Genomic DNA, 23,423 nt, shown 5'->3' on the forward strand with positions numbered 1-23,423 from the left:
TTGCGGTATCAGTTCCCGTGTCTGAACTGAGTCCTGTCTATGTCTCCTGCCTTGCGGTATCAGTTCCCGTGTCTGAACTGAGTCCTGTCTATGTCTCCTGCCTTGCGGTATCAGTTCCCGTGTCTGAGCTGAGTCCTGTCTGTCTCCTGCCTTGTGGTATCAGTTCCCGTGTCTGAACTGAGTCCTATCTGTGTTCTCTTGTCTGCCTATCCTGGAGGCTGTATTTCCAGGCCTGTCTGAACACGCTCCTAGCCTGTTCCTTCCGCCTTCTAGGGGCTGATTACCTAGATCCGTTCCTGTATCTTGTCTGTCCTGTTTGAACACGCTCCTTGCCTGTTCATCCTGCCTCTCTGGGGGCCGTATTCCCAGACCCGCTCCTGTATTCTGCTGCAGTGTCGGTCTCCTCCGTACACTCAGTTCCAGTCTGAACTCTCTCCTATCCTTTACCTGTTTTGCCTCTATGTCCGTTCCCTTCCTTTTTCTGCAGAGTCTGAACTCGTACCTAACTCCTGCTTGTTGTCTCTGTACTCCCGTTTGTGAGTTTGTGGTCCACTCGCTACTTCACTGCAAGTACCCTGTGGGTATCTGGCTCTGCCTTTCCCTTCCTGTCTGTTCCGTGTGAACAGAGCCCTGTCCCCCCTGCTCAGCCTTGCCTGCTCTGACTCCTTTGCTCACCGCTCCGGCGGTTCTAGCCTGCTCTGACTCCTTTGCTCACCGCTCCGGCGGTTCTAGCCTGCTGACTCCTTTGCGCACCGCTCCGGCGGTTCTAGCCTGCTCTGACTCCTTTGCTCACCGCTCCGGCGGTTCTAGCCTGCTCTGACTCCTTTGCTTACCGCTCCGGCGGTTCTAGCCTGCTCTGACTCCTTTGCTCGCTGCTCCGGCAGCCTTGCTCCGCTCTTATCCTTTTGCTCACTGCTCCGGCAGTCTCGCTCTGCTCTTATCCTTTTGCTCACTGCTCCGGTAGTCTTGCTCCACTCTTGCTCACCGCTCCAGGCGGTCTCGTCCTGCTTTACTCTTGCTCACTGCTCCGGCAGTCTCGCTCAGCTCTGACCCTTTGCTCACCGCTCCTGGCGGCCTTGTCCTGCTCTACTCTTGCTCACCGCTCCAGGCGGCCTCGTCCTGCCCTGTTCTCGCTCACCTCTCTGGGCGGCCTCACTCTGCTGTGTTTGTCCGCCACATCTGTGGTTCTGTTCCTGAGTCCCAGTGTGTACTGGGTCCTATCCCGCCTGTGTTCCTACCTGCTAGTGCCTCCCTGTCTGCACTCTAGCTGTGCTTGCCTGTACCCCCCTGCCTGCATACCCGCCTGCCTGCATACCAGTCGTGCCTGCCTATACCCACCAGTCTGTGTGCCAGTCTACCAGTCTGTTCCTGTATTCCCCTGTGTGGGTCAACAGCCGTGTCCGGGGTCTGTCCTGGAGTAGCACCTGGTCCCTCTGCTCGGTTCCTCCTTGGAGCACTGGCGTCGTATGCCGTCGTGCGTCCCTGGTCGGATCGGGTGAATACCTAGTTACGCCCCTCCAGGCATTCACTCTCCGGCACGGTCCAGTGGAATCACTACAATCACACGCACACGCCGCTCAGCCCGGGCGTGTGCATTACACTCACATATCCCCACCCCAGGGTGTGTGTATAAAAATGAGACCGAGTGTCTCTCATTCAGTGTCTGTGGCTGGAGATGTGGAGACCTCCAGGGTGTTTGTGCAAAAACTACACTGACCGTGAGCGGGCGAACCCGCCATATTGTATGGACTGTTTATTTTCTGTTTTGTTACACTGTGCCGGACAAGGCTTTCTTTTGTTTACTTCTGAAAGTGCGGTTTATGCAGCATAATAAACCAGCCTTGGACATTTTAAAGAGACAGTGCCCTGTGCCTACCTCTAACGCGGCTGAAGTGAGTAGAAACCCTACAATTGGTGGAGAATGCAGGCACAAATCTCAAGGGGCAGTGTGACTGCTACAGAAAACAGTTTATGTCCTGGATGAAGGCCGCCAGCCAGCCAGGGACGTCTGTCAGTATGGAGGAGCTGATTAAGCTATTGGTGCAGGCTAACCTCCAGCAGCACTAACAGCACCAATGGCAACAACAGCAGAAGGTGCAGCAGAAGCAGTGTCAACAGCAGCAGCAGATGCAACAACTACAGCACAAGCAGCAACTACAGCACAAGCAGCAGATGGAGCTACTGGCCGAGGTGATCCGTGGCAGGGCAACCGCCCCACCCCCTACTCCAGGTGATGATTCTCACATGAGGAAGACGGTAAGGAGAGCATTGTAAAAGATGACCCCGGGTGATGACATCGAGGCGTTCTTGACTGTATTTGAAAGGGTGGCGGAACGGGAGAAATTGCCTCCGGAGCAGTGGGCGGAGGTGCTGGCGCCATATTTAACAGGCGAGCTGCAGAAGGCCTATTATGACCTGGCCTTGCTGGACGCAAAGGAGTACGCCAAATTGAAAAATGAGATTTTGGCGCGCTTGGGAGTGACTCTGACTGTCAGGGCACAACGGGTGCACCACTGGGCCTATTGCAATGACAAACCACCCCACCCCAGATGTTCGACCTCCTACACCTGGTCCAAAAGTGGTTGGAACCTGAATCTTCCTCCCCAGCACAAATGGTTGAGAAAGTTGTCATGGACAGGTTCATACACTCCCTTCCGAGGTCGGTGCAATCCTGGTTGCCCAGGGAGATCCCCGTAATGCCGATGACCTGGTGGGGTTGGTGGAAAGGTACCAGGCGGTTGAGAGTTCCTTGGAGAAACAAGGGGTCGTAGCCTCTACATACTGGGGTTTCCAAAAGGGGGCGGACACCCAAAAGAGGGGAGCTAGAGCCACACCTGGGGGGTCGTCCTAGAGCTCAGGAGGGGTCTGAGTTGCTGCCCAAGGTCCCACCCCATAACGTAGTATGTTGGAGATGTCATACCCCAGGTCACATAGCCGCCTGGTGTTCCATGACAACTGAACCAATGGACTGCAGCGTAGGACGGCATTGCTCATATTTTGCATATCCTGCCTGCAGTGCTGTCCCTCAATCAGGCGAGGGACCCCAGGCATGCCTTGTGTCGGTGAATGGTATGCAAGTAACTGCTCTGTTAGACTCGGGGAGTTTAGAAACCCTAGTGAGAGCCACAGTTCCTCACCAACTGGTTTCGGGGAAAAAGGTCGGCGTCCGTTGTATCCATGGGGACACTAAGGACTACCCTGTAGTCCGAGTCGTCATAGACACAAACTGTGGCGCCAAGTCCCATGAGGTCAGCGTAGTCAAGGACCTATTGCATTCGGTTATAATAGGGCGGGATTTTGCCCTGTTTTGGGACTTGTGGGAGAATGGGAGGAAGCCGGGTTGTCCGGGCAACAACCAAGTCACCCCTGAAGAAACCTCATCGCAGGCCGCAGCTGAAGGGTTTCCCTTTTGTGTGCTGGTTGGGGATGAGGATGAGGCAGCATCCCCGGAGGCTAACATCCCGGAACTGGAGGTGTCCAGGGAAAACTTTGGAACCGCCCAGCTCAGGGACTTAACTCTAAAAGGGGCTTTTAATAATGTAACGGTTCTTAATGGTGTTGCTCAAGAGCCGGGGGCTGACACCCGATATCTGCACTTTGCCGTAAATGGGGAGTTACTATATCGGGTCAATAAGCTCAGAGTGGAGGTAATCGAGCAGTTACTAGTGCCAGGGCCGTACAGACACAAGGTGTTAGATATGGCCCATGCACATGTCTTGGGTGGACATCTGGGGGTAGAAAAAACCCAAGTAAGGATCCTCCAGAGGTTCTACTGGCCAGAGTGTCACCAAGAGATAGTGAATTACTGTGGGTCGTGTCCCATCTGTCAGCTGACCTCCCCGGTGGCTCACTTCCGTAGCCCTTTAGTACCTCTACCTGTCATTGAGATCCTGTTCGAGCGCATTGCAATGGATCTAGTGGGACCCCTGGTCAAGTCCGCCAGAGGACATCAGTACAACCTGGTGGTACTGGACTATGCTACGTGGTATTCGGAGGCCATGCCCCTACAAAACTCCTCCTCAAAGTGTATAGCCCGGGAGTTGGTCCATATCTTTTCCAGGACGGGGTTGTCTAAAGAGATTCTAACAAACCAAATGACTCCGTTTATGTCAAAGATGATGAGGGAGTTGTGCAAGATCCTGCAAATCACACAACTCAGGACCTCAGTTTACCACCCGTAGAAAGATGGCTTGGTGGAGCGGTTCAATAAAACCTTGAAGGCCATGTTGAAGAAGGTCTTAGAGAAAGATGGCCGGGACTGGAACTGCCTACTGTCGTACCTACTGTTCTCCATGAGAGAAGTCCCACAGGCCTCTACTGGATTCTCCCCTTTCGAGCTGTTGTATGGCCGACACCATCGTGGACTCCTGAACATAGCAAAGGAGACTTGGGAGGTTGAGTCTACACCCTACAGGAGTGTAATCGAACATGTGGCACAAATACAAGAGAGGATTGCAGAAGTAATGTCCATTGTGAAAGAACACCTCCTCAAAGCGCAAGAGGCACAGTCAATAGGTACAATAGGTCGGCGAGGGTGAGACATTTCAACCCTGGAGATAGGGTACTGGTGCTGGTACCTACAGTGGAGAGCAAATTCCTGGCCAAGTGGCAGGGTCCCTATGAAGTAGTGGAGAAGGTTGGCGATGTCAATTATAAAATTCACCAACCAGAGAGGAGAAAGCACTACCAGGTGTACCACATCAACCTGATCAAGCCATGGCGAGATAGGGAGCCTATGGAAGCTCCATGTTTGGTGGTGAAGTCTGAAGCCGATGTGGAAGAGGTCAAGGTGGCAGAATCGCTGTCACATGCCCAAAAGCAACAGTGACAAGAGTTGCTGCAGCGGAACAGGGACCTGTTTTCCGAACTACCAGGCTGTACCCAAATCATAGAGCATGAGGTCCTTAAAGAGCCTCATGTCCGGGTAAACCTGAAGCCGTATCGGATTCCCGAAGCCCGCCGAGAGGTAATCTCAAAAGAAGTAAAGCAAATGTTAAGTCTGGGAGTCATTGAAGAATCCAAGAGTGGCTGGTCAAGTCCCATAGTCCTAGTGCCGAAACCAGATGGAGAATGGTGGTTTTGCAACGACTATAGGAAACTGAATGCGGTCTCTAAGTTCGATTCATACCCAATGCCCAGGGTAGATGAACTAATTGAAAGGCTAGGGCCGGCCAGGTACATTACCACCCTTGACCTCACAAAAGGGTATTGGCAAATTCCTATGGCCCAAGATGCCAAGGAGAAGACAGCCTTTTCAACTCCAGATGGGTGTTTCCAGTACACCAAGATGCCGTTTGAGTTGCAGGGAGCTCCAGCTACCTTCCACAGAGCCATGGACCAGATCCTAGCTCCCCACAAGAAGTACGCAGCAGCCTACCTGGATGATATCGTGATCTACAGCCAGGATTGGGGAAGCCATCTGAACAAAGTCCAGGCAATATCTGATGCTCTGCGTAAGTCGGAGTTTCAATCAACCCAAAGAAATGTTCCATGGGCATGGAGGAAGCCAAGTATTTGGGCTATGTTGTAGGCAGAGGTACGATCAAGCCCCAAATAAATAAAATTGACACTATCAACGGTTGGCCACAACCTCTCTCAAAAAAGCAGGTCAGAGCATTCCTGGGCATCGTGGGCTACTATCGCCGGTTCATCCCCAACTTCGCCATGGTAGCTGCCCCTTTGACAGACCTCCTTAAAGGGACAAAGTCGGTGATGGCTAAGTGGACTCCAGAAGCGGAGACTGCTTTCCAGGAACTAAAGGCAGACTGTGTAAACAGCCAGTGCTGGTGGCTCCAGATTTCTCAAAAGAGTTTGTAGTCCAGACGGACGCGTCAAATGTTGGACTGGGTGCTGTCCCATCACAAGAGGTGAACGGGGAGGAGCACCCCTTAATGTATTTAAGCCGGAAGCTGACATCCTGTGAGAAAAATCACTCCATAGTGGAGAAGGAATGTTTGGCCATCAAGTGGGCCCTGGACACCCTAAGGTACTACCTCTTATGCAAGAAGTTCAGACTGGTATCAGACCATGCCCCATTAAGATGGATGAGTGAGAAAAAGGGGAACAATTCTCGAGTGACCAGGTGGTTCCTAGCCCTTCAGGATTTTAGCTTCCGTGTAGAGCATAGGCCTGGGAAACTGCATTCAAATGTTGATGCATTATCGAGGGTCCACTGTTTATTAGCGGAAGGCCCCCCGGCTTTGGACATAGAGGGGTATGTAAGATGGACGCCGGACATGTCCTTGAGGGGAGATATGTGTCGCTGAGGTTGGCAGCTTCAGTGATGTGAAACCAGGAAAGCATGCTCCAGCACACATAGTGCTGAGAGGGTTAATAGGGCATATCAGGGCCGTTTTTTTTCGAGCAGTCATAAGAGACGGGAGGGATTGGCTGCTCACATATCCCAGGGTGTGCGTATAAAAATGAGACCGAGTGTCTCATTCAGACCTCCAGGGTGTTTGTGCCAAAAGGACACTGACGGTGAGTGGGCGAACCTGTTATATTGTACTAGATGGTGGCCTGATTCTAACGCATCGGGTATTCTAGAATAGGTATGCGGTCGACCGGGCGCAATCAGCAGAGCGGTGTTTAAATTTGGCGCCAAAAATCGCTGATTGGTCGAGGCCGGCAACCGCGACCAATCAGCAAAGCGGTGTTAAAATTTGGCGCCTATATCGCAGATTGGTCACGGCCGGCGGTTGCGACTAATCAGCAGAGCGGGGTTTAAATTTGGCGCCAATAATGCTGATTGGTCGCGGCCAGCGAACGCGACCAATCAGCAGAGCGGGGTTTAAATTTGGCGGCAATAATGCTGATTGGTTGAGGCCGGCGGTCGCGACCAATCAGCAGAGCGGTATTTAAATTTGGCGCCAATAATGGTGATTGGTCACGGCCGCGACTAATCAGCAGAGCGGTGTTTAAATTTGTCGCCAATAATGCTGGTTATTCGTGACCGGTAACCGCGACCAATGAGCAGAGCGGTGTTTAAATATGGCGCCAATATCGCTGATTGGTCGCGGCCGGCCACCGCGACCAATCAGCGAAGCGGTGTTTAAATTTGGCGCCAATATCGCTGATTGGTCATGGCCGGTGGTTGCGACTAATCAGCAGAGCAAGGTTTAAATTTGGCGCCAGTACTGCTGATTGGTCGTGGCCGGCGACCGCGACCAATCAGCAGAGCGGTGTTTAAATTTGGCGCCAATATTGCTGATTGTTCGCGGCCGGAGACCGCAACCAATCAGCAGAGCGTTGTTTAAATTTGTCACCAAAATTGCTGATTGGTCGCGGCCGGCCACCGCGACCAATCAGCAGAGCGGGGTTTACATTTGGCACCAAAATCGCTGATTGGTCGCGGCCGGCGGTCGCGACCTATCAGCAGAGCGGGGTTTAAATTTGGCGCCAATGCTGCTCAATGGTCGCGGCCGGCGACCGCGACCAATCAGCAGAGCGGTGTTTCAAATTGGCACCAAAATCGCTGATTGGTCGCGGCCGGCCACCGCAACCAATCAGCAGAGCGGGGTTTAAATTTGCCGCCCATATCGTTGATTGGTCGCGGCTGGAAGCCGCGACCAGTCAGCAGAGCATTGTTTAAATTTGGCGCCAATCTCGCTGATTGGTCGCGTCTGCCGTCCGCGACCAATCAGCAGAACGTTGTTTAAATTTGGCGCCAATATCGCTGATTGGTCGCGGCTGGTGTCCGCGACCAATCAGCAGAGCGTTGTTTAAATTTTGCGCAAAAATCGCCGATTGGTCGCGGCTGGCGGTCGCGACCAATCAGCAGAGCGGGGTTTAAATTTGGCGGCAATACTGCTGATTGGTCGCAGAGTGGTGTTTCAATTTGCCACCAAAATAGCTGATTGGTCGGGGCCGGGCACCGCGACCAATCAGCAGAGCGGGGTTTAAATTTGCCGCCCAGCGTCGTATTAGTGAGGACCGGGGAGCGGCGCTGCCTGTGCGGGTACTTCCGCTGCGAGCAGCTGGGAGATGAACGGCTGCTCGCAGCAGAAGCATCCCGACCGGCGGCGCCGCTCCTCGGTCCTCCGTTCACACTTGCTGTCGGGAGATCATAGCGCTGTTTAAATTAGGCTCCAATCTCGCTGATTGGTCGCGGTCGGCTGGCGGCCGCGACCAATCAGCAGAGCGTTGTTTAAATTTGGCGCCAATCTCGCTGATTGGTCGCGGCTGCCGTCCACGACCAATCAGCAGAGCATTGTTTAAATTTGGCGCCAATCTCGCTGATTGGCCGCGTCTGGCGTCCGCGACCAATCAACAGAGCGTTTAAATTTGGCGCCAAGCTCGCTGATTGGTCGTGGCTAGCGTCCGCAACCAATCAGCACAGCAGTGTTTAAATGTGGCGCCAAAATCGCTGATTGGTCGCGGGCAGCGGCCGCGACCAATCAGCACAGCGGTGTTTAACTTTAGCGCCAAGATCACTGATTGGTCGGGTGCGGAGACGGCGACCAATCAGCGAATCGTATTGGTGAGGACCGGGGAGCGCCGCTGCCTGTACCGCTACTTCCGCTGCGAGAAGCCGGGACATGAGCGACTGCTCGCAGCAGAAGTATCCCGACCCGCAGTGCCGCTCCCCGGTCCTCCCTTGACACCCTAACCGCATGGATGTCAGCGCCGCTCCCCGGTCCTCCCTTGACACCCTAGCCACTGATCTCCAGACAGTAGCCGCATGGTGTTACTAAGGTCCTGACATTTGTGTTCAAAATCGCTGATTGGTCGCGGGTGCTGCCCACGACCAATCACCCATTTGGGCGCCACATTTAAATATCGGCCGCGACCAATCACCGATCTTGGCGCCACATTTAAACACCACTGTGCTGATTGGTCGCGGACGCTGCCCGCGACCAATCACTGATTTGGGCGCCACATTTAAATAGCGTCCGCGACCAATCAGCACAGCGGTGTTTAAATGTGTCTGCAAGATCGGTGATTGGTCGCGTCAGCTATTTAAATGTGGCGCCCAAATCGGTGATTGGTCGCGGGCAGCGTCCGCGACCAATCTGCACAGCAGTGTTTAAATGTGGCGCCCAAATCGGTGATTGGTCGCGGGCAGCGTCCGCGACCAATCAGCACAGCGGTGTTTAACTTTTGCGGCAAGATCAGTGATTGGTCGCGGCTGAAGATCGCGACCAATCACCGATTTGTGCGCCACATTTAAATAGCGGCCGCGACCAATCACCGATCTTGCAAAAAAATTTAAACACCGCTGTGCTGATTGATCGCCGACGCTGCCCGCGACCAATCACCGATTTGGGCGCCACATTTAAATAGCGCCCGCGACCAATCAGCACAGCGGTATTTAAATGTGTCTGCAAGACCGGTCATTGGTCGCGGGCGCAATTTAAATGTGGCGCCCAAATCGGTGATTGTTCGCGGGCAGCGTCCGCGACCAATCATCACAGCAGTGTTTAAATGTGGCGCTCAAATCGGTGATTGGTCGCGGGCAGCGGCCGCGACCAATCAGCACAGCGGCGAGAGATCGCGACCAATCATCGAATCGTATTGCTGAGGACTGGGGAGCGGAATCGTATTGGTGAGGACCGGGGAGCGGCGCTGCCTGTGCGGCTACTTCCGCTGCGAGAACCCGGGACATGAGCGGGCGTTCGCAGCCGAAATATCCCGACCCGCAGGCGCGCTCCCCGATCCTCCCTTGACACCCTAGCCGCATGGAGGTCAGCGTCGCCGGCGGTCGGGAGATGAGCGCCTCGCGCCGGTCATCTCCCCGCTGCATCGCCGCTGAGCTCCATCCCGCAGATGAGCCGCTAACGGCCGCCATCTTTTTTCAGAAATCCCACGGCGCTCATTGGCCGCTGCCGGACCAATGAGCGACGCGGGATTTCCTGGACAGACAGACAGACAGAAAGACAGACAGACGGGATAAGACGATTATATATATAGATGGACTGCTTATTTTCTCTTTTCATACACTGTGCCGGACAAGGCTTTCTTTTGTTTTCTTCTGAAAGTGAGGTTTATGCAGCATAATAAACCTGCCTTGGACATTTTAAAGAGACAGTGTCCTGTGACTACCTCTAACGCGGCTGAAGTGAGTAGAAAACCCTACACTGTACAGAAGCTTTTCGTGCCACACTTTTGCTTTTTGCATGGCAATGTATGGCTTCAGCACTTGATCAGAGAGATCACTTCCCCATGTTATTATCGTACCCCAGCATCAAATCTGGGATTCCACTCTGGGTTTTTTTGCACACAGTATTGCATGCTGTAGTGCCTCTGGTCATGAAGAGTTGGATGCTGCTTTAGAAGTTATCCATCTGGAGGAGGCAACCCTGGTATGGTCTTGTGTGCATCAAATCCCTAACATTCTTCCCATCTACTCCCAGGATTCAGGGGTTCAATCTCAGTGACTTTGCCTTCGTAAACCCTAAATCTATGAGTGTGACCTTAGGTACCCTCGCATAGTTTCTATATTTTAATTCCGTACCAGGCCCTCTTACTGGTGAGTGTTATGAGAAATTAAGCCTCCCCTTCAAATGGATTAGGGACTCAATTATGCAGATGTCCCTTTGGGGGAAGCAAATTTGTTGAAGTGATCAATGACTGGCCGAATTTTGAATAGATGGTCAAAGTTAGAGTCGCCTTGGGACGGATACTGTGCGTTATTATTATTATGTCAATCTTTATCTCAAAGAATATCCAGGCCATAGCCATGTGGAAAAATTTAAGTGTTATATAAAATATCAACATTCCAATATTGACAAATTGTTTGCTTTTTCACTATCCTCGAATGAAGCACAAGGTCCCCAAACTTCATTTTTACTGCACCTACAAGGGACCAATTAGTGAATGATGAAGTGGGTTTTTTCAGTGAGAATGGAGTGGGCATATAAATTAGTCTGGGCCACCATGAAATTTACAAAAATGAAAGAAAAAAAAATAACTTGGATTAGTCAATTTCTGTAAAGTCGGCAGTTTCAAATCTCAAAGCTGGAGAATCAGTCACCAGGTCATTTTCACCATACGATCAACACCGGCAAAACAAAAGCCCCCTCCCCCCCCAAAAAAAACAACAAAATTGGGGAATTAGAAAAAATTTTTCACCATTTCACCGCACTTTGAATTTTTTTCACCATTTTTCAGCACATTATATGGTAAAATAAATGGTGTCATTCAAAACTATATTTCGTTCCGGAGAAAAAAAAACAAGTCTTCATTCGCCTAGGGTGAAGGAAAAATTAAAAAGTTCTGCCTCTTGGAACATGAGGAGTGAAAAAATGAAAAATTGCCCGAGAGTGAATGGATTTATCGATGTAACATGGCAGGTCAGGAAGGCTCCTGGAGCTATGGAAACCATCAGTCGGCTTCGTACAGGAAGATATATGGTCTATCGGCGGAGCCGCTCTGGATTACACCTGTGCACAGGGGGTGAAGAAGGAGGAGACTGCGCCTCACGGGAAAGTATCTCTCCATATATCCTAGTGAATACAGGACCTGTGTGATGTCATAGACATGTGACCAGTTATATGGGGGGAGGAGTAAAGCTGTGGCATTTCCTGTCATGTGACCATGTGATGTCACTGCAGGTCCTATATTCACATGTAACTGATCACAAGGCTTCACTACACGCCCTGCACCCACCAGCAGGTCACATCTAATTCTGGGAGTTTTCTTGGTTTCTTATAGCGCAGTTGTTCTATAGGTGATATACAGCGTCTCCCTCAGTGTCGCTGCAGGCAGTGATGTCACCATAGGGGGCGCAGTGGAGCTGCCTGTACTTATATGCACTAGTACGTACTATAAGACCTATGTCGGTATGACCTTGGTTTTTGCCATCAAGAATTTCTAGTTGCTATTCTTAATTTAAGATGTAATTTGAGATGTGATTTTCCACCAATTCCTCCTTGTTTCCTCAGATCCTGATATTCAGGACGCTTTCCCTTTAATAGACGATGGTCCTTTCCATCAGTGACCCCCCGAGGATGGAGCAGGACAGAGACCACATGGCGGCTCGGATATTAGACCTCACCCTGGAGATAATCTACTGGATCACTGGAGAGGTGAGAGCTTCACATCACATCACTCTGATCTCTAGTAATAAAGCCGGAGATGACGGGAAAGGTGAAGGATTCTCGGCCTCTGTGTAGTGATCGGCGTCTCCCCATACACAGGATCACACAGTAGTGAAGACGTCGTCTGGGGAGTGTGTGACCCCCCGTGTGTCAGGAGGGCGGAGCAGGACCCCCAGTGACATCACCGAGCCTCCACCTCATTCACTGATACATGAGCAGAAGATCCTAGAACTGACCACCAGGATCACTGAGCTGCTGAGCGGAGAGGTGAGCGCTGCCGGGAATGCTGGGACATTGTACAATAATGCCGGGGGAGGGGTCTGCTAATGACGGGTCATTGTGTGTGTCAGGTTCCTATAAGGTGTCAGGACGTCACCGTCTATTTCTCCATGGAGGAGTGGGAGTATCTAGAAGGACACAAGGATCTGTACAAGGACGTCATGGTGGAGAATCACCCGTCCATCACATCTCCGGGTAAGAGGAGACCTTCCTGGGTTGTGGAGGAGAGAACAGGTCTGAGAGTCGTCTAGATTCCCCATCATCTGCTCATCACATATAGACAATGTATTCAGACACTGCAGTTATTTCCTATAGATGGATCCAGTCCGAGAAATCCCCCGGAGAGATGTCCCAGTCCTCTATATTCCCAGAATTGGATAAAAAAGGAGGAGGAAGATGTCCCCCGGGATCATCAGGTAGATGAGATGAGATTTCTATAAATCTTCTATAGATTGTTGTAGTGAAGCTTCTACTAATCTCCGGCCGCCATGGAGTATACACCAGGCAGTCTTAAAATATATACACTGATCAGACATAACAATAAAACCACCTGCCTGATATTCTCTAGTTTCCGCTCCATGTTACCAAAGCAGCTCTGTCCCATCAGGATATGGAGTCTACAAAGCCTCTGAAGGTTCCTGTGATATCTGACACTAGGATGTTTAAAGTAGATCCTATAATTCTGGTAGGTTGCGAGGTAGCAGCTCCACGGATGATAACTGGTATTGCCAAATACCGTTACCATAGACACCTTTCTATCATAGCTGCGATGCTCTACATGTCCTGAGAGCTTTCTGTCATAGCTGCGATACTCTACGTGTCCTGAGATCTTTCTGTCATAGCTGCGATGCTCTGCATGTCCCGACATCTTTCTATCATAGCTGCGATCTCTACGTGTCCTGACATCTTTCTATCATAGCTGCGATGCTCTGCGTGTCCTGAGATCTTTCTGTCATAGCTGCGATACTCTACGTGTCCTGACATCTTTCTATCATAGCTGCGATGCTCTGCATGTCCTGAGATCTTTCTGTCATAGCTGCGATACTCTACGTGTCCTGACATCTTTCTATCATAGCTGCGATGCTCTGCATGTCCCGACACCTTTTTGTCATAGCCAGCAGTAAAGTTTTCAGCATTTTCTGTCACAGCAGCTATTGCATAAATATATAATAATAGCAAGAATTATAAGAGCGAGTGATCCTTCTCCATTTTGACACATTGGTTCATGACTTGTAGCGATTATTCACCTTCACCTGGATATAAGATAAACTAGAATTTCTTTCTTTTCTTTTTTCTCATGTATATAATATTGGATTTTTCAGGAAATTTCTAGTGCAACGACGATTGGACTCGTAACTCCCACATCAGCATCAGTGACTGGTAAGAGAAGCTTCTCCATCTTGTTTCACTATAAATTACTTTATTATTGGGATCAATGATGGGAAGATCAGAAAAAATGTGACCACGACCAAGAATTAATTATCTGTCCATCATGTGTCCATTTCCTGGAGGTATTTCTTCCCCTAGGTCTTGAGTATAAGTATATTCGGCTCTCACAGAGATTTGGTTGTTCTTCTTCCTTTTATGACCGGGTTATAATGGGTGCACGTTGGCTATTTTCCCTCATTAGTGCCACCTTGCCTTCTGTTGGCCTCTCCGGAGCTATGATGGCATTAGGCTGCTTTTTGACTTTTAGATTTCACTCTCAGTAAGGACTTGGTGATTTTTACTACATAGCAGTATGAGGGTTTGTTTTTTACAGAACGAGTTGCAGTTTTAAACAACACTATTCACTTTACCATATAATGTGCTGAAAGATTGCAAAAAAAAATTCCAAGTCGGGTGAAATGGTGAAAACTAACAAAATTCTGCCATTGTTTTTTGGGCTTTCATTTTTATGGCATTCATTGTACAGCAATCCTGACCTGGTAACCTCAATCTCCCAATCAGTAGAATTACGGAAATACCAAATATAGTGATACAGTCTCTCGCTCTACGGCACTCGGAGGTAGATACAGGACACTGTCTCTTTAAATGACTTGGTGGTTTATTATAAGAAGCAGCATAAACCACGGCCAAGTGCAAAACATAAACATAGCAAAATGGCCCCACCGCCCGCTCAGTGCTTGCACATTTGCATCTATCAGCAAGCGAATGATGTCACTGCGCATGCACGGGCGCCATTTTGCTGGAGGAAAAAGAAATTTGCCTGCAGCAATATGGCACTGCCGGCTGCGCTTGTGCAGTAGCATCTCTCAGCAAACGAAATACTACTGCGCATGTGCGGGCAGCGGGGCCACTTTGCTACATGTCAATTTCTAGATTTCTACCACAATTACACAGGCAGTATTTAAAATAGTAGGCAGGTCACTGAAGGCACAGTGACCTGTCAGAAGCCACACAGTGGAATAGATAAGCAGAGCACCAGATAAAGCCCCTCCCCAAAGGCCGCCCCGAAGCACAAGCATATCTTTATCTCAGAAATGAAAATAAAGATTAAAAAAGAACCACAGCACTGATTTCATCAACAAAGGTATCATTTTAATCAGTGTAACGGCGCCAACCTGACGGTGTATGTGGTTTACCGAGCATAATCCTGCTGACAGATGTGCATTAAACATCACAACACCGCTAATTCTACAGTACTTACAGTACCTAGTAGCGCCCCCTTTTGCAAGTATCACAGCTTGTAAACGCTTTTTGTAGCCAGACAAGAGCCTTTCAATTTTTGTTTGAAGGATTTTCATTCATTCTTCCTTAGAAAATTCTTCCAGTTCTGTGAGATTCCTGGGTCATCTTGCATGTGTAATGCCCCAAAGTTGTTGTGTATGTGCTTTTTAAGATGTAGCAGAGCTAGCAGCTACCTCATTATGCTTGCACAATGTTCACATTTCCCTTTGCAGATAATGTACTTGAGAATTCAGTACATAGAAGTAGTTTATACAGTTGTGCTCAAAAGTTTACATACCCCGGCAGAATTTTTCCTTTCTTGGTCTTGTTTCAGAGAATATGAATGATAACAAAAAAAGTTTTTCTCCACTCATGGTTATTGGTTGGGTGAAGCCATTTATTGTCAAACTACTGTGTTTTCTCTTTTTAAATCTTAATGACGACCAAAAACATCCAAATGACCCTGATCAAAAGTTCACATACCCTGGTGATTTTGGCCTGATAACATGCACAGAATTTGACACAAATGGGTTTGAATGGCTACTAAAGGTAACATCCTCACCTGTGACCTGTTTGCTTGTAATCAGTGTGTGTGCATAAAAGCTGAGTGAGTTTCTGGGATCCAGGCAGGCTCTTGCATATTTCATCCAACCACTGACGTTTGTGGATTGTGAATCATCGGGAAAGCAAAATAATTGTCAATGGATCTACGGGAAAAGGTAGTTGAACTGTATAACACAGGAAAGGGATACAAAAAGATATCCAAGGAATTGATAATGCCAGTCAGCAGCGTTCAAACTGTGATGAACAAATGGAAAATCAGGGGCTCTGTAAAAGCCAAACCACAGTCAGGAAGACAAACAAAAATTTCGGTCACAACTGCCAGGAAAATTGTTCGTGATGCAAAGAAAAACCCACAAATAACATCAGCTGAAATTCAGGACTCTCTGAAAACTAGCGGTGTGGCTGTTTCAAGATGCACAATAAGGAGGCACTTGGATAAAAATGGTCTGCATGGTCGAGTCGCCAGAAGAAAGCAATTACTGCGCAAATACCACAAAGTATCTCACCTACGATACGCCAAACAGCACAGAGACAAGCCTCACAACTTCTGGAACAAGGTAATTTGGAGTGATGAGACCAAAATTGAACTTTTTGGCCACAACCATAAACGTTACAATTGGAGAGAGGTCAACAAGGCCTATGATGAAAGGAACACCATTCCTACTGTAAAGCGCGGAGGTGGATCGCTGATGTTTTGGGGATGTGTGAGCTACAAAAGCACAGGAAATTTGGTAGAAGTTGAAGGAAAGATGAATGCAGCACATTATCAGCAAATACTGGAGGCAATTTTCACTCCTCAGCCCGGGAGCTGCGCATGGGACGTTGTTGAACGTTCCATTATGACAATGATCCAAAACACAAGGCCAAGTCGACCTGTCATTGGCTACAGCAGAATAAAGTGAAGGTTCTGGAGTGACCATCTCAGTCTCCTGACCACAATATCATTGAGCCACTCTGGGGAGATCTCAAACGCGCAGTTCATGCTAGACAGCCCAAGAATTTACAGGAACTGGAGGCTTTTTGCCAAGAAGAATGGGCAGCTTTACCATCTGAGAAAATAAAGAACATCATCCACAACTACCACAAAAGACTTCCAGCTATCATTGATGTTAGAGGGGACAATACACGGTATTAAGAACTGGGGTATGAGAACTTTTGATCGGGGTCATTTGGATGTTTTGGTTGTCATTAAGATTTAAAAAGAGAAAACACAGTAGTGTGACAATAAATGGCTTCACCCAACCAATAACCATGAGTGGAGAAAAAGTTTTTTTTGTTATCATTCATATTCTCTGAAACAAGACCAAGAAAGCAAAAATTCTGTCTGGGTATTTTAACTTTTGAGCACAACTGTATATGCATAAAGTGGTGTACTTATAATGTTCTGCAATCAGGAGGTTGTAAAGAGTTAACAAAGCAGACCTTCGTTCCATATATGGCCATAAGGTCACATGCTAGACCACATGACCAGGTCCTGGGCTTAGCACCAAGAGAAACTGAGACATTTTGTGTACACTTTTCCTAGGAAAACTAAAGGAACAGGTAGGAAAGTCAGAGCTCCTGTATATGAGAAACCTCAGCCCCAGCTGCAGGCAGCTGTGTGATAAAGACTGTGCATATAAGCAGAAGTTGGTACTCGGGCATCACTGCACCATTTATGTATCTGCATTACTATACAGGAAAGTAACTGTGATTGCTGCATTGGAATTGAATCTCTGTTCTGTCATCGTTTATCTGGATGTACCTGTGTATTCGTGTAACAAGTAAAGTTTATCAACAGCCTCTCTGGCCTCCCTGTTTTGTGGACTATATAGAGTGCACCACATTATATCACACCACCAGGAAATAGAGGTTTATTAAGTGCACCCTGGCATCGCAAACTTTATTTTTTTTTTATTTTTGTCCCAGCCATAGCCAAGTGGTAACATCCGCACATCACATGGTGTGTGACCTATGGCATAGTAGTGCATAACGGCATTACACATACACTGCTATTTTGAGGTCTAGCCATAGATTTTCAATGATGTTCAGTTCAGGGGACTGTCAGGCCCATTGTAAAACCTTCAGCTTGCACCTTTTACATGCCACTGTATTTTCTGCAAATTATGCTTTTATCAACACAATTGATATAGTCCCTCTGCTGTGCTGTGGGGTGCAGTAACTCCAAAACATTATGGGAAAGCCAATTGGGCTGCAATCGTGGTAATTTGATCCTTTTTCTCCACATCGCAATATGCAAAATGACAGAGGTCATTGTAGGCAATTCGACCAAATCGAAATATGAAGTTATTGAATAGCTGATTTCAGCAAATTTGTTTCAAATTAATTGCTCATGATGTCCATAAGAGGATCAGAGTGGTGGCCAGTATTTTATCATAATTTACTATAGGTAAACCACAGCACACAATGTAATAATTGACACATTGCTGAAATCTGTGTTGTAACTGCTACCTCATGCTGTCCTCAGATTACATAGCAAAAAACTGCTGACAGATTGCTTTTAGGCCACGGCCCCACTTTCAGTATTTGGTCAGTATTCTGTCCGTATTTTTTCTCAGTAGTGGGAGCCAAAACCAAGTGAGGAACAATCCGAGAAGAGTTATAATGGAAACAAGTCACCAATTCTGCATTTATCACCCACTCCTGGTTTTGGCTCCCACTCCTGAAAAAAAATACTGACCACATACTGATAGTGGGGCCATGGCGTTAAGGAACAAATGCTAAGAGAGATTCTTTAACAAAAAAAAAAAAAATATATATATATATATATATATATATATATATATATATGTGTGTGTCACGGGTATGTCAGAGGTGACAGACAGTCGCTCTGCAGTTGGTTGCAGGAGATCACTACGTTTGGTATTACAGACATCTTCTTAGATGAGAGGCTATCTTTAGGACCCAACGGCTACCTCCCTCTGGCTAATTAGCTCTCTGGCCTGGGTATATAAATACCTGATGTGTCTGAGAGGGAGGTGCTGTCTACATTCATTTCTACTTCTGAGGCTTAGCAAGAGCAGTACTTCGTCTTCTCTGGAGCGTGAGACCGTGTGCACATTTGGAGTCTTCTAAAGCTAAGCAATCCCTCCCTGTTTGTCTACCCTTGTTGTCTATAGAGTTTAGTGGAGATTGACTAGTGCTCATCTCTTCCCATCCCTAGCCTTAGCCATACGTCAGGGAAAGTCAGGGCGAGGCACGCGTGCAGCAATTGCTGAAGAGTCAACATAGGGATGGTAGTTGAGTCAGGGTGACACTAGACCAGACTGGGAGGTCACCACTCTCCCCTTTCCCTAGTGTCTGGGCTCCCTTTCCCTCTTCCCTCTGTGTTGCACTAAGTCTTTCCCACACCTGGCGTGACAATATGTTATATATTTCTGTTTCCAAAGATAGTGAATATTTGTTCTTTTTCCAGGTGAAGACAAGACGAGAGCTTCCGGTGGACATCAGCATTTTTCTCCCTATTTTGAAGTAGAAGATAACAATACCACACAAGCTAATTTAGTGATTCCAAATGTATCCGTAGTCCATCACAGTAGAAATCTGTCCCAAAATTTTGCTGGTCACAAAATACCTTCATCTCATCAATTGCTTATACACAAAAAAACACTGATGAATAGAACAGGAAGCAAGCAGGGGGAGATATTTCCACATGGAAAACATTTTAAGAAGAAATCTAATCTTTCTTCACCTGAGACAGTTCACAAAGATATAGGGCAGTTTTCATGTTACAAATGTGGGAAATTTTTTTATCACAAATCTAGTTTTGTTAAACATCAGAAAAATCACTCGGGGGAGAAGCCGTATTCATGTCCTGATTGTGCAAAATGCTTTAGTGATGAATCAAATCTTGTGAGATATCCAAGAATTCACACAGGAGAGAAGCCGTTTTCATGTTCAGATTGTGGGAAACATTTTAGACAGAAATTGGTTCTATTTATGCATCAGAAAATTCACACAGGGGAGAAGGCATTTTCATGTTCTGAATGTGGAAAATATTTTAGTCACAAATCAAACCTTCTGACACATCTAAGAACTCACACAGGGGAGAAGCCATTTTCATGTTCAGAATGTGGGAAATATTTTGGCCACAGATCAAGTCTCATTGCACATCAGAAGGCCCACAAAGGGGAGAAAGGGAAGAAGCCATTTCCATGTTTTCAATGTGGGATATATTTCAGAGACCAATCTGGTCTTGTTAAACATAATCGCATAACTCACAGAGGGGAGAAGTCCTTTTCATGTCCTGAATGTGGAAAGTGTTTTAGTAGCAAATCAAGTCTTGTGGAACATCTAAGAATTCACACAGGGGAGAAGCCACACTCCTGTCAAGAATGTGGGAAAGGTTTTAGCCACAGATCTGGTCTAGTTCAACATCAACAAAGATGTTCTCCTCACACAGGGGAGAAGCCATTTTCATGTCCGCAGTGTGGGAAATATTTTCGTTTTAGATCAGATCTTGTGGCACATGTAAAAATTCACACGAGGGAGGAGCCAATTTCATGTTTAGAATGTGGGAAATGTTTTGCTTACACATCAGATTTTGTTAAACATCAGAAATTTCACACAGGCGAGATTCCATTTTTATGTTCAGAATGTGGGAAAGGTTTTTTCCACAAAACAAGTCTTGTTAAACATCAGAGAACTCACAATCAGGAGAAGCCAATATAGTGTTCAGGTTATAAGAAATATTTCATGTGTGAAGCTTCACTGTGGGATCGGCTGCTTAACTACACCTTCTACCTAGCTACCGTACCTTCCAAAATTCCTTTCTAAAAAGAATGGTACAGGCAAGAGTCTCAAGAGGACCTGTGCTCTTATGACATTTCGATCATGTAGACTCTACAATTGTGACTCTACAATTAGGAGCGGAGCATCATTGATTTGCTCTAACAAAGGAGATGGATGATCTCCACCATTTTATCTCTTGTAAACTTCAACCAAAGAAGAAAACTGAAAAGAAGATATAAGAGGAGAGAAAGCAAGGGTGTCAACATTTGGCCTCATTCACACTTCAGGATGGAAACAAGAATAAGATTGATTTCACAATAAGAGAGAGACTGAGCAGGCTTTATTACCTTACACTAGAGACTCAGTCTCTGATCCATCATTTCATTTCTATTTTTTTAAGTCCCTTTCCTTTGTTGTCTTGTGGTATTAGTTGCCGTTTTTTGGCACCAAATTCATCATAATGGTGGATGCAATTCTGGAATTTGGTGCAAAGTAAAACAAACACGGGACTTTTTCAAAAGATCCAAAAATTGAGCCAAAAGTTTTGCATGCTCAAAAATACACCAGGTGTGTGGGGGGGGGGGGGGATACATGATGAAATTGTAGCAGATTTTGCAACTTTTTAAAAAGTAGCAATTAATGAATCGGGTAAAAACATCTGGAATCACTAAACTCCACCCACAAAGTGGAAAAAAAAAAGACGAGCAGATATCGTATAGGCTTCAGAAAAGACCTAAATAGAATAATGAATTGGCCTCAAACAAAAAGAAGGAACACACAAAACTAGACAAAAAACAAGCACAAAAGCAATGAGGAATGGAGGCCATGGTCTACTCCACCCGATTAAAGAAAAGCTACTCTCTGGATAACACAGAACCCATTAGTGTGGATAAAGGAAATGTATCCAGTAGAGACGCTGTGTATATTCAGTGACGGTCACGTCCGTCGGGGTCACAACAGCTGGGCTGGAAGCAATTATTGGTTGGTATTTGATATTTAAGCTAAAATATATAAAAGAACTAAAACCGCTAACATTTAGAATAATCTTAACAATCATAATGTATTAATCTTTGAAACTGAGATAATTAACCCGTACTAGTAGAGATCAGCAAATATACTCGAGTAAAATTGAATTCTACTTATATTTTATAAAAAAAAATGTAAAAAATCTGCATGCGCCAAAATGCTGGCTGCCATTTTTCTGAATCGTGAAAAGTCATCATCAGAAGGTTAAAAAAAAAAATTCTTATACTCGCCTTACCACTCGCCTCTCTCTGGCTGCTCCACTTCTCTCCAGCGCCCGTCCGGACCTCGTTGTATCTTCTCATTGCCCCCATGAGTGCAAAAATCCCCGGGTCTCTTGGCTCTGATGAGGTCACGTTGCACATCATGACTATGTGACCTTTCACACGTTTGTGCAGAACCCTCATCAGAACCAGAAGTCCCAGGCCAGCGTGAGAGGGGGATTTCAGCACTTATGGTGGTGAAGATGTGACAAGGACCAGATAAGTGATAATGAGGAGCAGTGGGGCCGAGGAGACGTGAGTTTAAGGAAATTTTTTTACACCTTACATTTACTATACTTTGGAGCCAGGCTAAGTTTACAAGTTGTAAATTGTTTTGTACACTTGATAAAGACGCCGGTACGGCTATGAAACATGTTGTGAATAAAGAAACCTTTTCCTAATCATCATTTCTTGTATTTTTTAATGTCGCCATTTATTTTATTTTACCATGTGATGTACTAGAAAAGAGGAATAAAATTCCAAGTGCGGTGAAATTGTGCAAAAAAACTCTTAATTGTTTTTTTGGGTTTTAATATTAAGATGTTCTTTGTAAATGACCCCACATCATGGTTACCCAGGTAGGTTCAGTTACGGCGATACCAAACTTGTATTTTTTTTTTTTTTTTTATTTAAGTGAGGAAAAAATTTCAGTAGTTCATGAAAAAAAAAAAAGAAAAATAGTTTGTGTCGCCATTTTCTGAGACCAATAATGTTTTCATTTTTCCATCAATGGAGTTATGTGAGGGCTTTTTGTTTTTTTGCGAGGCGAGCTGCTGTTTTTATTGATACCATTTTGGGATGTTTTGATCACAGATTGCACTTTTTTGCTCTATTGCGGTGACCCTAAAAATGCGTTCTGGCATTTTAATTATTTTTCTCATTACGTCGTTATCCAAGCTGGTTAATTAATTTTATATTTTGATCTCCCAGACTTTTGACGCCAGTTATATATTGCAGTTGGCATTTGCACAGTGTGCTCAGCTCCTGAGCCTGCTCTAGATGCTGGACGCAGCAAATCTGCAAATGCCCAACATGTGAACTTGAATATTTTTTCACAGTTAAACAACTCACACTAAGGTCTCGTTCAGATGTCCATTTTATATGTACGTGTTTTTCATGGTTGCCATACATACCCGTTATAGTCTATCGGGCTGTTACCATGTTTTTGTTGCAGGCTGACTGTTCCCAGCAACAAAAAAAAGACCAGTGACATATGTTTTTTACCCTAGTGTTTTTTATTCGTTGATACTGGCTTCTCCTATCTTCGGATTACACTATGGATTGAACCTTGCCGTGCATCTGCTACCACAGAGGGTGAGCTGACAACATTGCCTTCCAAGGTAAATTATAAGACGTTACTCTGAGACAGGATTATTTATGGAAGACAGTACAGAAATTGTATAAACTTCCAGGGAACATTTCCAAGTATATGCCATTATCGTGGATACTTGCTGTAAATCAGTAGTCATAAATGTATCTGATCATGAAAATTAGGTCTATTTGATGGTCTTATGGGCCCAAATGAGAGATTAGACTCTTTATCAGTGACATACAACAAACTAAGAAGTCAGAGTGAGACCCAGTAGAAGGTAATCTAAATTATTTTTGCTAATTGAAGCCAAGACTTGAAAGCAATGACCCTGAAAATCTTAGAGGCACAGGGTACAGATGTGCACCCTAATAGGCAGATTATAATGAGGGCAATCTAGGCTACCGCCTGAGGCTCCGGTGGGCCCATGGCCTAATTGACCTCATTATGTTTTATGCGCCATCGTGGGTGGTGCACATATCCTAGTAGTGTGGATGTTACTGTAAAAGTCAGAAGGCCGGTAAAACCTAGGATTTACCGGTCAAT

At 46.6% G+C, this 23,423-nt stretch overlaps 1 protein-coding gene across 1 annotated transcript in view; it reads left to right on the top strand.

The window, feature by feature from the left end:
- Positions 1 to 21,964, top strand: part of LOC141257321 (uncharacterized) — a 112,418-nt gene extending 90,454 nt beyond the window's left edge. The window contains exon 11 of the mRNA XM_073671760.1: positions 19,272 to 21,964. Within this exon, the coding sequence (XP_073527861.1) occupies positions 19,272 to 20,222 (951 nt within the window). The 3' untranslated portion in view covers positions 20,223 to 21,964. The remainder of the gene's footprint in view (positions 1 to 19,271) is intronic.
- The last annotated feature ends 1,459 nt before the right edge of the window (positions 21,965 to 23,423 follow it).

Source organism: Phyllobates terribilis, unplaced genomic scaffold (assembly GCF_046119375.1).
Source record: "Phyllobates terribilis strain yellow unplaced genomic scaffold, ASM4611937v1 Scaffold_3__8_contigs__length_932513732, whole genome shotgun sequence".
NCBI classification, from domain to species: domain Eukaryota; kingdom Metazoa; phylum Chordata; class Amphibia; order Anura; family Dendrobatidae; genus Phyllobates; species Phyllobates terribilis.